The 20,678-nt window shown below is 47.6% G+C and overlaps 2 protein-coding genes across 2 annotated transcripts; both read right to left on the bottom strand.

Moving 5' to 3' along the window:
* Window positions 1–4,839: 4,839 nt before the first annotated feature.
* Window positions 4,840–5,862, bottom strand: LOC144175447 (uncharacterized). Its single transcript, XM_077704519.1, has one exon. The coding sequence runs from the start codon at window positions 5,860–5,862 to the stop codon at window positions 4,840–4,842; it is 1,023 nt and encodes a 340-aa protein (XP_077560645.1).
* LOC144175445 (uncharacterized) lies at window positions 5,859–8,315 on the bottom strand. The gene has a single exon (XM_077704518.1). It carries the CDS (start codon window positions 8,313–8,315, stop codon window positions 5,859–5,861), a length of 2,457 nt encoding a protein of 818 aa, XP_077560644.1.
* Window positions 8,316–20,678: the final 12,363 nt, after the last annotated feature.

Genomic DNA, 20,678 nt, shown 5'->3' with positions numbered 1-20,678 from the left:
AGCTCAGCGCTTAGACAAGAACGATTTCTAACGGCCCGGCCTCATAACCCCTCGAGATCACGCTCTCTCGGGAACGCCCCTGTAGCATTCGTACACGCGTAAGGGAGTGCCCAAATTCACGTAGACAGCTGTCACTCAGCGCGGTACGGAATATTCCATGAGTGGTCGCCATCTTTGGGTCAACGGCACGCACGTGGGCGAGCAAGCAAGCGCGACCCCGAGGGGTGAGGGCGAAAGGCGGCGACTGTGCACCGTGCCGACCGGACCGCGTTAACAATGGAGGCTCGCGCGGCGCTTGCTCCGACGTCGGCAATTACCCCTCCCTGGCCTACCACGCTGCCGATTCTCGGAACCCGGCGGCGCCGTCTGCGTTTTCAATGGGGGTTATCCCCGTGGTATTTGGTCGGCCAGACAATCCGTCTCCCGTGCGTGCCGTGAGAAATTGGCGTCGACTGCTCTGCAGTGTTGGCAGTGCTACGTCGCCAGACAGAGTGGCGAGTCCTCACGCGCCGCCCGTGCGCCATGCAGCTGACCTCACGAGTTGGTCTTACAACTCCGTCGACACCGACTGCGTCCTGAATGGGGGATCATCCCAGCGGAATTCCGTTGGCCGGACTATCCGGCGCCCATATGTGCCATGACGAATTGGCGACGGCTGCCGCGTAGAGTCAACAGTGCTGAGCCACCAGACAGAGTGGCGGGTTCTCACGCGCAGCCTGCGCGCCTGGCCACTGACCTCATAACTGGACCTTACAGAAACTTAGGGCGGCGGTACCACTTTTCCAGGATGCGTGCGGGCTACGCACGAACGGTGTTCTCGACTCAAATATTCGCGGGGCCTGAAAATTACTATATGATTTTTTTCAACAACACGTCAATACTGATCACGGGTCCAATGAAGGAACGTTTTGCTCAGTTGTCCGACGCTGAAAACTACGTGGGAGTTCTGAAAAGCACCACTAATTGGCCGAAATTGACGACACGGCTAGGTACGTGGTAGCACAGTCTTCAGTTTCTTCTATACCGATATACATCGCCGCAATCGCGCTTGCTTTCAATTTATCGTGACACAAACAGCTGCTGCACTCGCTGTTTGCGTTATACTAGATCAGCGTTTGAATAGCTATTTCTCAGGCATTAGGGCTTCTTTCTGCCCAAAATGAGCGATAAAGTGGCCATGGGAAGGTTTGACGTTTGTTTGAAACCAACTAAGTAAATGCACCCAGGAACAATCTGAATGTATGCCGATACGTGGTTTATGACACAAATGTGTACTGGTGTACACCTTCTTCATGATCGGTGCGTGTATTGCTTTATCTAGAACCATTCCTTTTTTACGATTTTCAAGTAACCATTCTAACACAATAGACGCCCGGTGTCACGCCCGCGCCGTCTGTCCAGAGATCTTACCAGAGCTCCTCGGTCGACGAACTGGTATGTGGCGAAATTCATTAGCTTTTTGACAGGCTGCCATACCTCCCACTAAGAAAGCTCTTCCTTCAACATTCTCAAAAGAATTTACTCACGCCTGGTTGTAAAATTACAACATATTACGTTACAAGCAAATGAGGTGTTTACTGTTGTTACGTTCTTTGGCAATAGATCCGTAAACGGACCCGCTGCGGTGGCTCAGTGGCAAAGGCATTGCGCTGCTGAGCACGAGGTCACTGGTTAGGTTCCCGGCCGCGGAGGCCGCCTTTCTGTTGGAGGCTAGAAGCAAAACTTCCCGTGTGTACGAGATTTCGGAGCACGTTAAAGATCCCCAGGTGGTCAAAATTAAACCGTTAATCGACCAGATTTAGGGAAAATCCCCAAGGTGGATTAAGTTTCTGTAAAGAAAAGTTTAACATCCACCTAAATGCCGCCATACGGCTACAAAGGAAAGCTAACAGCTTTATCGAAAACTTCACAGTAGAAGAAAAATTCTTCCTGATCCAGGATTCGAACCCGGGTCCACCGCTTAACCGGAGCAGTCGCTCTACCAACTGAGCTAACCAGGAGGCTAGTCGTTAGTAGTGTGAAAGCGAATTGATCAACAACTCGAAGTGAAGGACAGGTATTAATCGACCAGACTTAGGGGACATCCCCAAGGTGGACTACGTTTCTGTAAAGGAAAGTTTAACATCCACCTAAATGCAGCCATACGGCTACAAAGGAAAGCTAACAGCTTTCGCGAAACCTTCGCACTCGAAGAAAAATGCGTCCTGGTCCAGGATCCAAACCCGGGACCACCGATTAACCGGTGCAGTCGCTCTACCAACTGATCTAACCAGGAGGCTAGTCGTTAGTAGCGCGAAAGCGAATTGATCATCAACTCGAAGTGAAGGCCAGGTTTTAATTGTGTGTACATTTGTAGCCGTAGGGCTGCATTTAGGTGGATGTCAAATTTTACCAAAATTAAATCGGAGCCCTCCAGTACTGCGCGAGTAATCGCCTGTGCTGCGTCGGCGCGTTAAATCCTGCAATCAATCAATCAATCAATCAATCAATCAATCAATCAATCAATCAATCAATCAATCAATCAATCAATCAATCAATCAATCAATCAATCAATCAATCAATCAATCAATCAATCAATCAATCAATTCGTAAACTTCCACGGACGGCTACAAAACGTTTATGGGTAAATACAAACTACATAATAACTAACTAAGAACAAACTACATGCATAACTAATGTTCTGCTCTATTCCGGAGGAGCTTTACTGCATCTTCCCATTCTGGAACCACTTTGTAGTCTTGCCCCTTGAGACGCTTTGCTTTGGCCGCTACCTAAAGAGCTATCCAATGGAGTCGAGTCGTATCCTTCACGTTGCCCCGTCGCTCCTTCCGGCCGCTGGAGAGGAGGCAATTACTAATTTTTGCTTCTCTACTCCCTCGTTCAGGGTTGCTCCTCGATTCATTTTCATTTGTGTGTACCGCCTTGTATGACGGCTTCTTGCTGCTGGTGGGTTTAAACTCAGCTACAGAACGCCTCGTGGTATGGAACGCTTTCTGAGGAGACATGTTTCTGGTAGGGATGCAAGACGCTATCCAATTCGTTGAGTAGACTATTAACTGCTTTTTAAATAAAAACATTGGAGAGATAGTACATGTGAGGATTAAAACAGGTCACATGGAAAGAAAACTTTCTGTCTGAAATGCCAACCATTGGCGTTAAAATACATGCTGTAATGGACCTCGAGGTCCTCCGGCTGCCAAGCCGTCGAGAGAGAGCCGAGATTGCACGTCTGATGAGAATGAGGGCTTTAATGGAACAGGGTCGCGTGGAGCGCGAGCGCGTGCCACCGCTCGGTCCGTGCTGGTGAAGATGATGATGATCAGCGTCTTCTGCTATGTACGAAGAGGAAGAAGTTCCTACATTCTCCCCCGCCGACAGATGACGCTAGTTGGCTTCCAAGGGGTATAAGAGTTGAACGGGACGGTCGACTGTCTTTCCACAAGGCAAGTGTAAGGAGCAGGAACGTACTTTGCCATCACGCCCGCGATGAAGTTCTTGAATCCTTGCAAGAGTCCACATCTGCCTTGGACGCTGCTTTTCGCTGACGAGAACCACGTTTCCTTCCTTCAATGAATCGACCCCCTTGACCTGGTTGACAGAAAAGTTTTTGAGCTCACTTAAATATTCCTTAGACCAGCGGGTCCAAAACGCTTTTAGGTCATCTACTCTCTTCCGCCAAATGATTCGTAGCTGGTCAGCCGATTTGTTGGGGTTCTCCACGGCTTCGTACGGTGGCAACGCCGCAAACCTCCTCCCCACAAGAAAGATTGACGGAGATAGTGGGCACGGTTCGTTTACGTCGTTAAATATGTAGGTCAGGGGCCGAGAGTTCAATACATCCTCCACTTCGGTTAAAAGTATCTCCAATTCCGTGTAACATACTAGGCGCCTGCCTAACATTTTCTTTAAGCACATCTTGATAGATCGGATCAGTCTCTCGTAGAAACCACCCCACCAAGGAGAACTTGGGCAGATAAATTTCCACTGTATTCTAAACGTCGTAAAAAATGTAAGGACATCGGGGTGTCTGATAGCTTTCCATAGCCTTTGAAGCTCTTTCGAAGCCCGCACAAAAGTTCGTGCGTTGTCGCTGTAGAGGGTTTTACACAATCCCCGTCGGGACACGAACCTCCGCAAGGCGCAGATGAAGTTTTCTGTTGTTAGGTCTTCCACGAGCTCTAGATGAACAGCGCTTGTGACGGCACAAGTGAACAGAACAATATATGCCCGTCCTTGAGCTTTGCTTTTGATGTACAAGGGCCCAGCAAAATCAACCCCGCTTAAGGAGAAAGGAAAAGCTTCGGTTGTTCTGTCTTTGGGCAGCGGAGGTGTCTCTTGCACTATGGGCTTGGACTGCAGCCGTTGACAGACGAAACATCGTGCGATAGTCTTTTTTACTAGTTGTCGGGCGCGTGGAATCCAGAACCTCTCGCGAACTTGGGTCAGGGTGTCTCGTACTCCTCCATGTAGGACTTGCACATGGGCGTGCTGGATCATGAGATGTGTAAAGTGCGTGTCCTTCGGTAGGAGTATGGGGACCTGGGCTCCGTATGTGTCGCTGGTGAGCACCCTTCCTCGAACTCGCAACAAACCGTCGTCATCGACTAAGAGTCGCAACTCCTTTATTTTACTGTGCGACGGAAGAGGTTTCTTGGTTGCGATGCATTTCGCCTCGACATCAAAGTGAAGCTGCTGTTCCACGCGAATGAGGTAATGCTCCGCATGCTGTACTTCTTCGGTGGTCAGAGGCCCGGTCACTTTATCCTCTTGTTTCAGGTTCTTCACGTAACGAAGTACCCATGCTGTGACGCGGAGTAACTTGGACAATGAGCTGAAGCGTTAAGTGTCGATCACCTGTGGGACCAAAATAGTCGTATTCACGGCGTGAGCACCGGTCGTTGCCACCTGCTCGGGTGCGTCTAGTTGTCCACCTTCTGGAATTATTTCCGGCCACAGATCTGGGTCAGTGAGCCAGTCTGGACCGTGCCACCACAGGTGCGATCGCTTTAGCAGGTCAGCCGAGATGCCTCTTGTCAGAAGGTCGGCTGGGTTTTCCCTTCCTGGACAGAAGCGCCAACGTGTGTAATCCGTCAGGTTCCGGATCTCTTGCACCCTGTTCCGCACGAATGTTTTCCATGTCGACGGATCTTTTCTAATCCAGCAGAGGGCAATCTGCGAGTCTGACCAAAACGTACATTCTTCGATGTCGAGTTCGCAGTTCTTCGTAATGTAGCTGTAGATACGTGCCGCTATTATCGCCGACATCAATTCAAGTCGTGCTAGCGTAACCGTTTTCAGTGGTGCAACTCTCGTCTTTGCAAAGAGAAGGACTGTCCGAGCACTGCCGCTGGCATCGTGAATGGTTAGGTAGACCACGGCTCCATAAGCCAACTCGCTTGCGTCTGCAAAGACGTGAAGGTTGGATGTGCGGTCCTGGCCATCCCTTCCGGCGCCTAAAAATCTTGGGATGACTACATCGTGCAGTAGGGCTACTTCTTCGGCCCACTTGAGCCATATGCTTCGCAGTCGATATGGTAGGGCGTCTTCCCAGTCAAGGTTTTCTCGCCAGATGTCTTGCAGCAGGATCTTGGCTTTGATAAGGAAGGGCGATAGAAAACCCAGTGGGTCATACACCCTTGCGATAGCTTGAAGAACGAATCGTTTTGTCACTTCGTGTTGCTGTATGAAGTGCAGAAGGCTGTTGTTCTTGAAGGAGAACGTGTCCGTTTCAGGGTCCCATGAAATCCCTAGAACTTTCGTCGTCCCTGACGGAGGACAAAGCACCTTTTCCTGGGCAGGTATTTTCTCTTCAAAAGAAGCAGCAACATACGGATCGTTGCTCACCCACTTCCGGATATTCATGGACGCAGCACGAAAAATTTCAACGATCTCCTCTGCATTTTGATGGCTTCTGCACTGTTATCAGCTCCAATGAGAAGGTCATCCATGTACATGGATTCCCGAAGCAGACGGGCTGTCGACGGATATTTCTTTTCGCATCGCCGAAAATGGTGCTTCAATGTAGCTGTCAACAAAAAAGGACTTGAAGTGGCCCCGAAAGGAACGCGAGTCATTCTCCAGATTTCCTGCTCTGGTAACTGTCGACCCGCTTGAGGCAATGTCTTAAACCAGAGAAATCTCAGAGCATCTCTGTCTTCTTCACGTAGGAGAATCTGCAGAAATGCTTTCTCGACGTCAGCGGTCATTGCTACCTTGTACCTTCGGAAACGCAGTAGAAGGGTCACGACGTCGGGGTTCAGGTTCGGGCCAGCTTCCAAGTTCTCGTTAAGCGACTTCGCACCATTTTCATGGGATGATGCGTCAAACATGATTCGCACTTTCGTCGTAGAACGGTCTTCGCGGATCACTGCTCGGTGGGGCATGTAATACAAGCGCCCGCGAGGGACGTTTTCCGTCGGTGGTACCCTTTCAGCGGATCCTTCTTCGAGGTACGTTCTAATGGTAGCGTCATACCTCTCCATGAGGCTGGCGTCTTTTCCTAGTTTTTTCATTAGGATGTGGAGCCGCTTCGCTGCCACAGCAAGGTTATCCGCCAAGTCAACCCTTGGTTTCCACGGAAGCGCGACCTCGTACCGTTCGTTCGCCTTTTTGATTGTTTCCTCAAACTTGGTAATGACCAGATCGTTTTCGGAACTTCGTTCGTCCTCGCACTTGACGCCGATGCTTTCAAAGTCCCAGAAACGGTTAAGGACTTCCGAGACCTCGTTGGCTTCCACGGACGCTCGTAGCACGACAACGTTAGCACAGTGCGTGACATTAGCTCCTAACGGCAGCGGGCCTTGAACAGACCAGCCTAGCAACGTTTCCACTGCCTTGAGCTTCGTCGTCACTGGCTTCACGTTGCCGGTTACCAGATCCCAGTAGTGGTCCGAGCCAATCAGGATCGTTATTTTGGTTTCTTCGAAACCTCGTGCGCAGAGTGCCCGTGTGTCTAAACGCATTGCTTCCATCGTCTTGATGACTTGGTCATCTGGCACGGGTATATGCTCGTTGCATATAGCATCTACTTCAAGTGCCTCGATGTGCACGGGCCTTTCTGTGTTTTCGGAAACGATGAGGAGACGTACTTTTCTCATTGTTTTTGTCGTTTTCTGGCCTCCAAATACACCCACAGTTAAAGTCTCCTCTTCCAGGAATTCACAGCCTAGTTTCTGTGACGCATCGGCAGTAATAAAACTGCGTTGGCTTCCGCCGTCAAAGAGGATCCGGTAGCGTCCAGATGACGCAGAGCCTTTGACTGTCGCGGTCAAAGTCTGAAGCAGGACCATGGGGCCAGTTTGACGAGAAACTAGGCTAACGGGCGTAGAGGTCACTCCGTTTCTGCTCGAGGCGTCTGGCGCGCACATGGTAGTGGCATGCCTTCGGGGGCACTTGTCGCACCGCAGTCGGCCTCGGCAGTCTTTCGCCATGGGCCATTTCTTGAGGCACCGGAAGCATCGACCTTCCTTGATGAGCAGCTGCTTCTTCCGTTTTAGGCTCCATTCGTCGCTGTCGCAAACTTCGGAACGATGCTTCACAGACTGGCAGAACAAGCACCGTTGAGGGTTGTTCACCGAGATTTGCAGAGCCGATATGGTGTGTAAGTTTCGGAACCTCTGTTGTCTAGGTGGCTCTTGTGGTGTCACGGCAACGTCCGGCGTTGTCACAGCTGTTTGACGCTCCACAGCTTCTCGACACCGAACTTGATGGTCGAAAAAGTCGAGAAGCTGCTGGAGTTCTTGTTCGGGTTGTGCCGTCTCGTTCTGTTGGTGAACTACGGCTTGAGTCGAGCTGGATGTCGTTGAAGTACACGTCGGTGACTTGAAGAGTTCGTGGTACTTCAAGACCATGCCGGGCGGTAGCGTTCTAAAGAGAACCTCCCGTAGCATCAAGCAGTAATTAGCGGGACTGGTGCCAAGGGCCTTCAGACTTCGTACATGCACCTGTATCTGATCGTAGAGACGTCGAAGTTGCTGTGTGTTGGTCGACGACGAAATCGGTTTCAGGTCCAGAAGGCTTCTGAGATGATCTTGGACGATGAGTCTTTCGTCTCCGAAGCGCTTCTTCAGGATGTCGACTGCCTCCTTGTAGCACTCCTCGCTGGCCTGAAGCCCAGAGATGGCTGACGCGGCTGCTCCGGTCACGAGGGTGTTCAAATAGTTAAATTTGTCCGCAGTGCTCAGTTCGCTGTTGTTGTGCACAGCCGATGAAAACTGCATCCAGAAACGCTGCCAGTTCTTCCGGTTCCCGTCAAACTTGATTAAGTCAAGCTGGGGCAGCTTAGACTTGCTGGTGGCCGGAGTAGGGCAGCTCATCGGTCCTGTGGGCAGTCTGGATGCAAGGGCGTTCTGCAGCTCAAAACGCAGGGTCGCTGTCGTGTTCACGACCTTATCGCCGTATCTCCCAGCGTCCGACGTCTCATTATCCAGCAGGTCTTCTGGCGTTTCGTCGAAAATACGGTCGTCGAGCTTCCTGATCTGCTGGTGGAGCGCTTCGATTCGCTCAAGCAGAACGCTCACCTGGGACGCCAAAAGTCCTGGCTGCCCTCGCAGCGCTGCTTCCGCTTCGGCAATTACGCCGTCCAGCTGAGAGCGGAGGCTCTGGCGACGTCGGAATAGCCATTCCATGGCAGTCAGCTGGCGGCCGGGGATTCTGGGGCCAAGGTCGCCGGCGCCGCGTCGGTTCAAAGGGCTTGCGCGGCTCCGGGCGTCGATGAGGTAGGCCTTGTCGCGAGATCCCGGGTTTCCGGCACCATGTAATGGACCTCGAGGTCCTCCGGCTGCCAAGCCGTCGAGAGAGAGCCGAGAGCGCACGTCTGATGAGAATGAGGGCTTTAATGGAACAGGGTCGCGTGGAGCGCGAGCGCGTGCCACCGCTCGGTCTGTGCTGGTGAAGATGATGATGATCAGCGTCTTCTGCTATGTACGAAGAGGAAGAAGTTCCTACACATGCTATTATTTCATTTATTGGTATATTCGATGCTTTTATGGGCTATTATAACTGCAAGAGATTGGTGATATATTATTTGGGTCACTTCAAACAGGTAAGATCGAACAAATACTTATTGTGCCCTAAACTGGAGCCCTAGTAAACAAAACGTATTCCTATTGCTTAGTGTAAAAATTTGATGGTTACCTCGGTCAAAAAAGATTGCATATAACAAAGGCAGAAACTTTTTTTGTACTTGGAACTGCGTTCGAAAAGTGAGAATTTCGCAGCTATATTCGGTGGTGCAAAGTATGGAGCCAGGTTTCATATTGTTGAGGTTATGTGAAAACATGACCTAAGAAAAGTATCGGTTCATCACCGAAATTTCTTTTGAACATGGGAGTTAGAATAAGGAGGACTTCGGAGCTTACACAGTGGTTCACAGGACTCAAAATTAGGTTCTAAGCAGTCTTATGAAATGCATATTTCAAGGAGGATTTCAATCCGTAGCAAAAGTTTGACCCACCACTCAAATTTCACTGTTGGCACAGGCAGCACCGCTTGAATTCGAATGATGGGCCCTAATGTTTTTTATTATTGTTTTTCAATTTCTCTGGCTCAGATCCTTATCGTTGAGTTATTTATAAGTGCATTACGGGAGGTCTAATGGGAAAGGTGAGGTGGTAGTGAAGAACGCGAGATTATATTGAAACACAAATTAGGGCCAACATGTGTCGCTTTTTCATAACTGCGCAACCAACGGAACCGTTTCCGAAAAACCCGTCTCTCATCTCTCGAGGCGTACTTTACCTTCCTCACTAGGGCAGAGTGCTTGCTGCTTTTAAATTAAGAACGTGAGGGCGGGCATCTCGCATCTTTCTACTTCCCCATTGTTACCAAACGCGCTACTAAAGAAGGCTAAAAAATTTGCCTTGAATTTGTGCTGTGATAGTCGTTGGACTGCGAAGCTGTAACGCCACACCCGCAAGGTTTAACCATGCGACGTTACTTAAATTTCCACACCCGGCTCTACAAAGAGGGAAACCAGAGGCTGTGGCAGCCGTTACCTGGGTTTCACGGGGGAGCGGCGGCTGGACCGAATGACTGAACGCAGCAGCAACGGCAGAAAGTAAACGGAGAGGAGCGTCTAGCGCAGCATAAGGAAGAGTGCGGCGCGTGCGGCTATGGCGCTCTCAGTGGCTACCCCTCAATCTTGTTTCATGCGTCGTTACCAAGCAGCGCCCTCACTCCTTCCCCCACCGCGTACGCTATTGCGTTCGCGGCTAATCCAAACCACGTCAACGCCGTTATCATATATATGCATTTTACACTTCACATGAGGGGTTTGAATGAGGGCAGGTGGTAGACCCGCTGCTGTGCTCGTCGACTACACCGTCTGTCTCCCCGTCTCCTCGTGTGGGTGTAGCTTAGTCAGCAAAACGACAGGCTCTCGCTATGCTTCTCTATTCGAGACCAGGTTTGATTCCTGGCGGCGCCAGTAATTTTATTTCTTTCTCTAATGAGTGAAAAATTCAGGTACACTCACAGTCCCACGTAATGACTAAAAGATAATGCAAAGGCTAGCAGGCATCCCTGGAGAAGCACAAATTGCAGCAACGTTTTGCATCCTTCAAAAGTCAGGCAAGGAGATACACACATCCAAGACAATTAACCAGGCCGGTGGATCATTCTGCGCCGCATAGACACTCCTCACCAACGAAGCAAGCTCACGAAAAATGGCCTTTGTTGGCCCAGGGTGTTTCGCATGTCGGTCAGTCATGCGGCACTGCCACAAGCTGTACTAACCCAGGACGGAAAATACGTCAAGAAGCACCACGTTAACATCATAAAGATGGAGGAACCGGGTGGTTTCATACGTTTTTTTTAATGTACTTTTTGAGAGTGCGCTGCAAACCGTCCGAGAAAACAGCGTCACAGCACAACGCAAAGCTATGATGAATTGTCTCTGCTTGATTGCATAGGCAATCATTGTCCGACAGAGGTATAAACATTCCCTTTTTGCGAAGCCAGTTCTTAACGAAGAGTATAGGAGAATGAAGCTTCAGGAAAAACGTTTTTGAAACTTTTTATTCAGCCTTGGAGTTTTCGGCTGACGCGGACACGAAAAGTTTCTTGGCTGGTAGAGGTATATGGTTTCGCAGTAAATGGGGCCACCTTGAGCGGAGCTTTGGCGGGAGGGCTTTCTACATGCAATACCGCAATTTTCAGCAGACCCTATCGTTGACAAAACTACAGTGTAAAAACATAACCAAACGATGAGGAAAAAGAGTGGTGTGATAGGACGTAAGGCATTGAACATTGGTCGTAAAATAACTTTGGTTTCTTATGCGAAATTTAAAAGGCGCTACAATTTTGGTTTCTTGAAGGGGGGGGGGGGCGAGGGGGGGATTTTTGTTAACACTTTCGTGCTCCCAAAAAATTGGGACAGCTTTGCACTATTGGCGCGAACACTGGGCGAACTGGGAAGCTGGCGGCCCCACCTAGCTTATTCTTGGTTCGGATAATTCATTTGTGGTTATGCTGGGAGATTTGGCCACGTTTTTACATGGTTTCTACGTTAGACCCCAAATAGCAATGAACAGTCTATCTTTAGTACGTACAATGAACGCGTTCCCTCCGGTTTTGCGGTGAAGCTCCAAGAGTAGCAGAGTGCGCAGCGGGACAAGCAATTGCTGCAAATTTCTGAACTTGTTCGGTTGCCATAATTCAGCTTGTATGGTCTGAGTTGTGGGACGCCGATTAATTATTTGTTTAAGCTCACCGCATCTCTGCCGTTGTGTTTGTTCAGTGGAGAATGGCACTTACATTCGGATATTTCGGGAAAGCATTGTAGCTTTTTTACGACATACTTTTTGTGTCCGTCGTCAACCCATGTCCACTTGGGCTCTTTACCACCTACATTCTAGAATGTTCAGTAGAAGCAAGAACACAGAAAACGTCAATCAAAATAAAAGCGGTACGTTTGCGGCGTAACGTACGACACGTTGTTTGAGAATCATCGTAATCACGTAGCCTTGCGTAAACACCTACGCAGGCGGTTGGCATACGTTTTGAGGCTGTGAAACAACTTTTAAGGTCTCTTTGTGTTTTTATGTTTCTGTTAGCGAGCGAAATTGTGAAGCAACCAAGGGTTGTGGTCCCTTGTACTCGTCTAAACTTTGTTGTTAAAGTACACCTGTATGCGGTGTTTACCATCAGGGGTGCCCGTTTCTGCCACAGTGCGTGGGGCGCTGGTACGGAAGGAGAGTGCAAAGGTAGATACTTTCGAAGGGTGATGGAGGTATTAAAAAAGTAGTTGCCTACTAGGAGCAAATCACTGCTAACTTGAGGGTTGCCTTTAAAGGGTGCCCCACAGCAAGCACCTGCTTACTGCAGTAAAAGCAGAAGCAAGAAAGAGCAGTGGCAAGCAAATATCAAATAAGCAGTACGAGTAGAAAATTTTTTATTGTTGCTGCTTGTGAGAATGCATCCTCTTCGCGGAACGTGTGTTCAATTAGTCCAGGTTACAGAAAAGTTCCCGACACTTTATTAGCTTCTGCAGCGTGTGTTAGAAAGAAATTGGGCATTTCTCACAGCTAATTACACTGTCCGACAAACATTCAAAGCGCACCTATCCACGGTGGTAATTTCTTTCAATAACAATTGTACCGGGAATTTATGCCCTTCTTCCAAAACCAGGGAGGAGAGAAAGTTGTAATAGTGTGAATTTTGTAGTAATAAAGTTCACAATGCGTTCAAGTGCCTGAAGCGTATGTACTCCTTTTATTTAATTTTTTGGCTACTGTGCGCGCCGGTAAATTCGATTGCTTATTCTTTTCCCGCACAGTTTCAAAGCTGCTCTTAAATACTGCTGTATCGCATGCAGGCGGTATATTACATGGGGTGCTACGCATTCGATAATTATTCGCTATCTTTGCACAGCACGTTCATCGAAGCGTAGCGCTGAGGGAGAAAACTTCAGCAGGGCTACAGCGCAAATGCTTTAGCGTGCCTTCAGCTGCTGTTCTCTTCTGGTATATTTTTTTTCTTCCTCAACGCTTTCTGAGAAGCGAAGCCAAGAATACTGTCCTAAGCGATTAAAGCCGGCGACGGGGTAAATAGATTCGAAACTGTTTCTGTTGAAAACGCTTCATTTCGCCGGAATGAGCAAACTTACTTAGAAGGTTTTAAATTGCATACCGCCATAGCATAGGGGGTACAGATATTTTTCCTGCAGCCTAGTTAGCACGGGCATGTCCGGAACGCGCTAGTAAGATGAGCTGATATTTTTTTTTTTACAAGTGTGTTTGTACTTTGGAGTTGAATTTGAAGCAATGTAGAACATATGAACGGCCCAAAAATGGAAAACCTGGAGGTTTAGCGCAAATGTGAGCAGGAAGCGAGCCCCGATAACAAAAAGAAAATGCAATATGTCTTCAGCGTTCCGAATTTCAAACCCCGTCTGTAAAGAGCATACTAGTGCATGTTTCTGCTGTGCTCTGGGCCGAGAGGGGTTCATTAACGATATGCAAACATTGTTTCGATGACTACTTTTGTGCTTTATTCAATTTATGACAGGGAGGCCTTGTACTGCCCCCTACACCAATTTCGCTACCTCGTTTGCACAGCTGGAGGTTCTTTCACTGGCCCGCTGCACGGGATAGACGTTGTTTTGTAACGTGATGAGAAGATCAGTATAATATAAAGCACTAAATTTTTTAAATAATCAGGAGCACCCCCTTGATTTCCTTGAGGAGACGTGGGAGTGGTCGTCGTAAGAGATAGCCAGTGCAGCAGCGAAACAGCATGCTTGGCTCAATAATGTCTGAGTGGTCCGGCGTTGGGTCACATGCTCAGTTCGTGGCAATAGCGGCTGTTGTTTTAGTTTAGGTGAAAAAGTATATTTCTCTGTATTTTCCGCAAACCTTGTTTCCCCAGGTGCTCCGCGTGCGTCCGTGGGCAGAAATTGAAACGCACCATTATGGCTAACAGCAAAGAAACTGGAAGACGACAGGAATGGGGAGGAGACAAGCGCTGACTCTTGACTAATTGTATTCTAAAAAAGAACTCACACACGCACACACACACACACACACTCACACACATATAAATTAATAAGTAAATAAATATATATATATATATATATATATATATATATATATATATATATATATAGATACTTATATTTTACCTGCACAGAGCATGCGAAAAAAGCAAGAATAGAAAGAAACAGGCTTGCGTAGCCCAAGGGTGTTTCAACGCATATTCTTACGCCCCCAATATTTAGGGCAGCGGTAACCTTGAGCAAATTGGAGAAAATAGCAAGCACATAAACAAGCGCCGCACACTCTTGTTATGGAACACAAGCAGCGGATTTCTTGTTACGAAAAGTAATAAATAAATGACATTTAAATAAATCTTGCCTGCAAAGGAAGCGAGACCAATGTACATCAACGCCGCAAACAAGGCCGACCTTCCCTTTCCAAAAACCAAAATAGAAAAAATTGCTCCAATCCACGCTGTTAAGGTGGTCGGAAAGCAAAGCTTTAAACGACACTTACAACGACTTCCTATGCGACGTCACTTGAATTCACATACGTGCCTCTACAAAGAGCGAAAGCAGAGATTTCGCCAGCCATTACCTGGAATACACGGGGGCGGAATCACGAACGTAGGAGCGTCGGCCACGGTTGGGCCAGAGAAAATAGAGAGGGTAGTGTATAGAGCAGCGGACGATGCCGCCGCTGTATCCCGGCCGTTCGTCGGCAGAAAATGGAGAGGACCGTCTTTCGAAGAATGAGACAGCGGAACCTATCGGGGGCCCAAGCTAGCATTCCTAAATGCGCTACCTTGGGGCTACACCGCCGCGCGACATAAGCGAGAACACCTAAACATTTCGTCATGTGAGCTTAGTGATTCCTACTTCATCATCATCGTCATCATCACCAGCCCATCTACGCCCACTGCAGGGCAAAGCCCTCTCCCAATATTCTCCAATTACCTCGGTCCTGTGCCAACTGTGACCAATTTATCCCCGCAAACTTCTTGATCTCATCTGCCCATCTAACTTTCTGCCGCCCCCTGCAACGCTTGCCTTCTCTAGGTATCCACTCTGTTACCCTTAATGACAAGCGGTTATCTTCCCTTCGCATTACATGCCCTGCCCACGTCCATTTCTTCTTCTTCTTAATTTCTACTAATATGTCTTTAACACCAGTTTGCTCCCTGACCCACTCCGCTCTCTTCTTGTCCCTTAATGTTACACATATCATTTTCCGCTCCATTGCCCGCTGAGTCGTTCTCAATTCAAGTTGAACCCTCTTAGTGAGCCTCCAAGTTTCTGCCCCGTAGGTGAGTACCGGTAAGATGCAGCTGTCATACACTTTCTTCTTCAGCGACAATGGTACGCTGCTATTCATTATCTGAGAATGTCTGCCATATGCACCCCACCCCATTCTGATCCTTCTAATTATCTCTGCCTCATGGTTGGGATCGGGAGTCACAACTTGGCCTAAGTAGATATATTCGCTTACCACTTCCACTGCCTCGCCACCTATCTCAAACGTCTGTGCTGTCCCGAGGTTATTGATCGTTACTTTAGTTTTCTGCATATTAATTTTAAGGCCCCCGGTTCTACTCTGTTCGCCCAGTGCGGAAAGCATGCTTTGCAATTTGTCCCCCGAGTTACTTAGCAAGGCAACGTCATCAGCAAATCTGAGGTTACTGAGGTATTCTCCATTACCCTTACTCCCACCTCTTCCCAATCCAACGTTCTGAATACTTCTTGTAAGCATGCTGTGAATAACATTGGAGAGATTGTGTCTCCGTGTCTGACACCCTTCCTTATAAGTATTTTCCCAGGCAGCAAAGGACTGTTCGGCCTAAAACAGGCCGGTGTACTTTTGCCGGTGATTTTCTGTCCGGCCGGTTTCCGGCAGCCATGTTCGGCCCATGTCCAAATGTGGGCCTTTTGGCCGTATACGGCCGTACTCCCATGGTTGTCCAACGGCCAGTGTCCGTCGGCCAGTCGACCGGCTTACGGTCATACGGCCAGATTTCAGCCGTAGGGCTCCGGCCATTCCAAAGCCACCCGTGTACGGCCGAAGTACGGCCGCCGGATTACAGCCGAGATGCGGTCGTCGGACTCCAGCCGGACTACAGCTACCGGAAATACGGCCGTGCTACGGGCATTGCAGTTCAGCCACAGTACGTTAACTGTACTGAGGCCGGTCACTGCATGTCGCGCAAGCAGATGAGTCATTCGCGCAGTGCATGCAGAAGCAGCACAAACCCAGCATTTTGGGTCCAATGCAGCCACATCAAAGTGAACTCGCGCGCAACCACCAGGCGTCAAGCTTTCAGCGCACCCTTGCTTAATTACCAGCCTCAGTTGACAGCAAAATTCATTTATTAAACAGTGCTCACAAATTGTCGTTCCTTTAATTGATGTGCCTCTTTTACTGCCGAACACAGAAAATATTCAGTTCTTTGTAGAGCTTGAATAGATGTATTGTCCAGGTCCTGATATCCTCTGTGGGGCGGCTTACCTGTAATAAACGGGGAAAGAGGAGGGGGAGGGGGGGGGGCTGAGGGCGCATACTTTAGTGGGTTGAATTTCAGAGAGATAAATTGCGCCGCTTTTAGCCCATTTCTTTTAGGGCAATATTCCGGAACACTTTCATGCTATGACTACATAAACTATTTTTATAACAGTTGCTTGACCAATTTTGCTGTATATAAAACCGGCGTTAATGCCTTTGCGGAGCGTTTTGGTTCTCAACAAAACACTCAGGCGCATTTAATATAACTCCTTCACAAAAAAGTATGCCCAGTTTTTGCCCATTTTTCTTGCAAAGACATTTTCTACTCGATCAACTTTTCTGATGATCTTGCGCAGGGCTGATCCTAAGAAGGAGCGAACAGGTACTTTCATTTTCAATCTATTTTAATGTTATTTTCTTGAGTTACGTCCATACCACTTAATAGTCCAAAAGAACTTAATTTTCTTCTAATGTCACACTACGCTCAAAAAATTCTAGACGCGTTGCGAATGACGCCCTGCGTCAGATGGCTGCAGTTGTATCCCTCTGTGTTCACGCAAGGAAAGGCGTAAAATTAGTTACATAATTTGTTTCAAACCAATAACATAGCAATGGTAGCATGCATACAGGAAACCTTGCATACTGCAACGAATAGGACAATAAATATTTTATTGGTCAAGGTTGAGCCGTAGGGTTCTCAACCCGTCGGAGGCAAACTTGCGCCTCTGGAAGTTTATTTATTTATTTATTTATTTATTTATTTAGTTATTTATTTATTTATTTATTTATTTATTATTTATTTATTTATTTTTATTTATTTATTTATTTATTTATTTATTTATTTATTTATTTATTTATTTATTTATTTATTTATTTATTTATTTATTTATTTATTTATTTATTTATTTATTTAATGCCTGCTTGCCTCTGCATGCATTACAGAAGGGAGATACATAACACTACGCATTAAATATGAAACAAAAAAACAAAATAATTCTACAAAGCGCGCTGAAAATCGTCAATATAAACAGTTAATGCAATCATACGTGGAAGATAATTACACTGCAGTATTGATGTAAAATAAAATGAATCGCGCAAGCCGTCACCTTTAAAGGAAAGTTAATAATTTGCTTTAAGCTAGCGGTCCCACTTTGCGATATGTAGAATGGCGCTTGGACATACTTCTCCCCTTCGACTCCAGTTTTCGAATGATAGATATTACGAAAAGAGTTCAACCTGTGGTTTCGTCTGTGGTCTTTCACGTCCTGCCATTTCAGTTTACTTTTACTTTCTCTCATGCTAAGTTGAGCGTGACAATTACCTAATACGAATCGCACTGACATATTCTGTATGTTTTCGAGCGCATCAACCAGCTCTTTGGTATAGGGATCCACGAAAACACATGCGTACTCCAAGATTGAGCGCACATGAGTGAAATACGGTTGTTCGTTTCAGTTAGATGGAGGTTCACTGAAATTTCGTCTCAGAAAGCCAAAAACATATGCAGCCGTAACTTTTATGGTGTGAACCTGCCTATTTAACCTCTAACCACTCCCTAAATAAACTCCTAGGTATTTATATTCCTCGGCCGTTGTCACAGCAGCATAATTTACGGTATACGTATTCAATTGGAATGAAGGTTTTCTTGTAAAGGTGCCACGTTAACACACTGTTTAACATCCAAAAACTTTTCTGAATCAGCACACCAGGATGCTATTAAATTCGAATAAAGCTGCAGGTATACGGAATCACGTTCATTCGCTATAGTACGGTAAACTACACAGTACTTTTGAACAAAGCTATAGGGCCAATAGTAATAACAATGCAAAAACCGATTCATTCAGTTCATAGGATGAAATGTACTACGCAGAAGGGGATATGGAACACCATCATTTGCTTTTTTGCAGTCCAAGAATATACGGTCATCCACTTTAAGCTTATCTATTGCAAGAGCCAAATCGTGCGTGAACTCAACAATCTGCGTTGAGCAAGAAAATCCTGACAAAATCCGTGTTTACTAGGATGCTGGCGATTATGTTTAACCAAATGAGTCATATCCCTAAGAGTAGCTAAGCTCACCTTCAAACATAGGAACTAAATTAACAGCTAGGCTTCGTCAGTGACAAGGCTCTGTTGTTATCGCAAATTTAAAATAGTTTTTTTTTCTAAATAGGCAGTCGTAAAATCCCATGAAGTAACATAGAGCAGGGCATGAAGTTGATCCTACCAATGCACGAGCGAGTCTCATCTACGTTTATCACCAACAACATAGTGCAACATTGCTTGTCGCTGTTTAATTTTAAGCAGAATAACTTGCGCTTTTGCTCGCACTTGCCTTTCTTTGGTGGGGAGTCCTTGACATGGTGGCGGTTTAGCTCCTGTGTGGTGGCCGCTTGCTCGACGCCCTTGAAGGCCAGTTATTTTGGTGAACTATCTCCATCTCGGATCGGACATCTCTTCCGGGTCGATGTCTCCAATGCTCTCCATTTCTTGAGGGGGCGAATAGCCTCGAGCTGATGCGTCGACGAAGCCGGCGGCAGAGGCGTGGTAGCGGCGATGACTAGCGAGGCTTAGCTCACCCGTCGGTGTGGCGCAGTCTTCTTGTGGCAATAAATGACATTTCGATGGCCTAAAAGGTTCCCTGCTAATGTCCAGTGAGTCCTTGCACCTTGCGCGTTCACCGAGAACACTCGTTACTGTTTGAAAAACGATGTTCGTTCATTTAAAACGTAGAAACACGGAGCGGATGAAAAACGCGTCCCCGTCGTTCGGCTCCCTAACGGCTTTTTCTGCCCCCAGAAAAAAACCGGTCGGTCTCCTTCCAAACACGTCTGTGCATGAATTCTCGGCGCCCAGGCGCCTGCCGTTGTTCGGCTGTATGCCGTTTGCCGAAAAAATGACGTATAACCAGATACCTTACGTAGGCCGGTCTCCTCTTGAACACCGGTTGCCAAATATTCTGTGGCCATTCGCTTGCCGTAATTCGGCCGAGGACAGCTAACCGAATGAAAAACGTATATTCTGGGGCCGTACGTCGGCCGGTATCCTTCATAACACTGGTTGCCGGATATTCTACCGCCGGACGCGCGGTTCACCGTTGAAACAACGAATGCACTGCAGCCGCGCTCCGGCCGGTCTCCTTTCGAACACCAGCTGCCGCAAGAATACGCATATTCTGTGGCCGGTCGCTAGCCGTGCTTCGGCCTGTTACCGCTTCCCGAAGAAAAAACGGATGCCCTAAGGCCGTACTTCGGCCGTTCTCTTACTCAACATCGGCAGCCGTAAGAGAACTGAATATCTGGCAGCCGGTTAGCTGCCGTTGTGCGTCCGTACACGGGCGGCCGGAGAAATACCGAAGCGCTGGTTGCCGAATGTTGGCCGTTCAACGCATGACCAGTGGCTGCCAGAACCTGGATGCTGGCCGGACATGCCAGAAAGCGGCCATAGACGGGCCGGTCTTGGGGCACACTTTCTGTGCCGCCTGGGTTACTGCTCTCCCTATGTAGGATGATGGTAGCTTTAGACCCATTGTAGATATCCTCTAGTATTCTTACATAATGCTCATCTACCCCCTGGTTCCGTAAGGCCTGAATGACTGCTAGGGTTTCGACCGAGTCAAATGCTTTCTCATAATCTATGAAGGCTATATATAGGGGTTCAGTGTACTCAGCGCACTTCTCTATCACCGGATTGATCATGTAAATATGGTCCATTGTTGAATAACCTTTACGGAACCCTGCTTGTTCTTTAGGTTGAGTGAAATCTAAGGTTGCACAGGTTCGGTTAGCGATTACCTTGGTAAATACCTTGTAGACGACTGACAGTAAGCTGATTGGCCTGTAATTTTTCAAGTCCTTCATGTTGCCTTTCTTATGGATTAAGATGATGTTCGCGTTCTTCCAAGATTGCGGTACCATTGCGGTCATTAAACATTGCGTATACAGGTTTACCAGTTTTTCAAGTACAATTTCTCCGCCATTCTTAAAGAGGTCTGCTGTTATCTGATCCTCACCAGGTGCTTTGCCCCCTTTCATTTCTTTCAAAGCCTTCCTTACTTATTCGGTCGCTACTGGTGGGATGTCTATCTCCTTAGAACTACTGTATCGTTCGGCATTATTCTGTATGTCCCGACTACTGTACAGATCCCTATAGAACACCTCGGCCACTGTGGCTATTTTATCCCTATTTGTGACGACATTGCCTTGCTTA

The sequence above is a fragment of the Haemaphysalis longicornis genome, unplaced genomic scaffold, assembly GCF_048455015.1.
Source record: "Haemaphysalis longicornis isolate Haplotype H1 unplaced genomic scaffold, Haemaphysalis longicornis Haplotype H1 scaffold_3, whole genome shotgun sequence".
Taxonomy (NCBI): domain Eukaryota; kingdom Metazoa; phylum Arthropoda; class Arachnida; order Ixodida; family Ixodidae; genus Haemaphysalis; species Haemaphysalis longicornis.
The sequence above is the reverse complement of the archived record's forward strand: the minus strand, read 5'-3'. Positions and strand labels throughout refer to the sequence as shown.

Excerpts from the sequence above, each read along its gene's own strand:
- LOC144175447 (XM_077704519.1), bottom strand. The coding sequence starts at position 5,862 with ATGAATATCCGGAAGTGGGTGAGCAACGATCCGTATGTTGCTGCTTCT.
- LOC144175445 (XM_077704518.1), bottom strand. The coding sequence starts at position 8,315 with ATGAGCTGCCCTACTCCGGCCACCAGCAAGTCTAAGCTGCCCCAGCTT.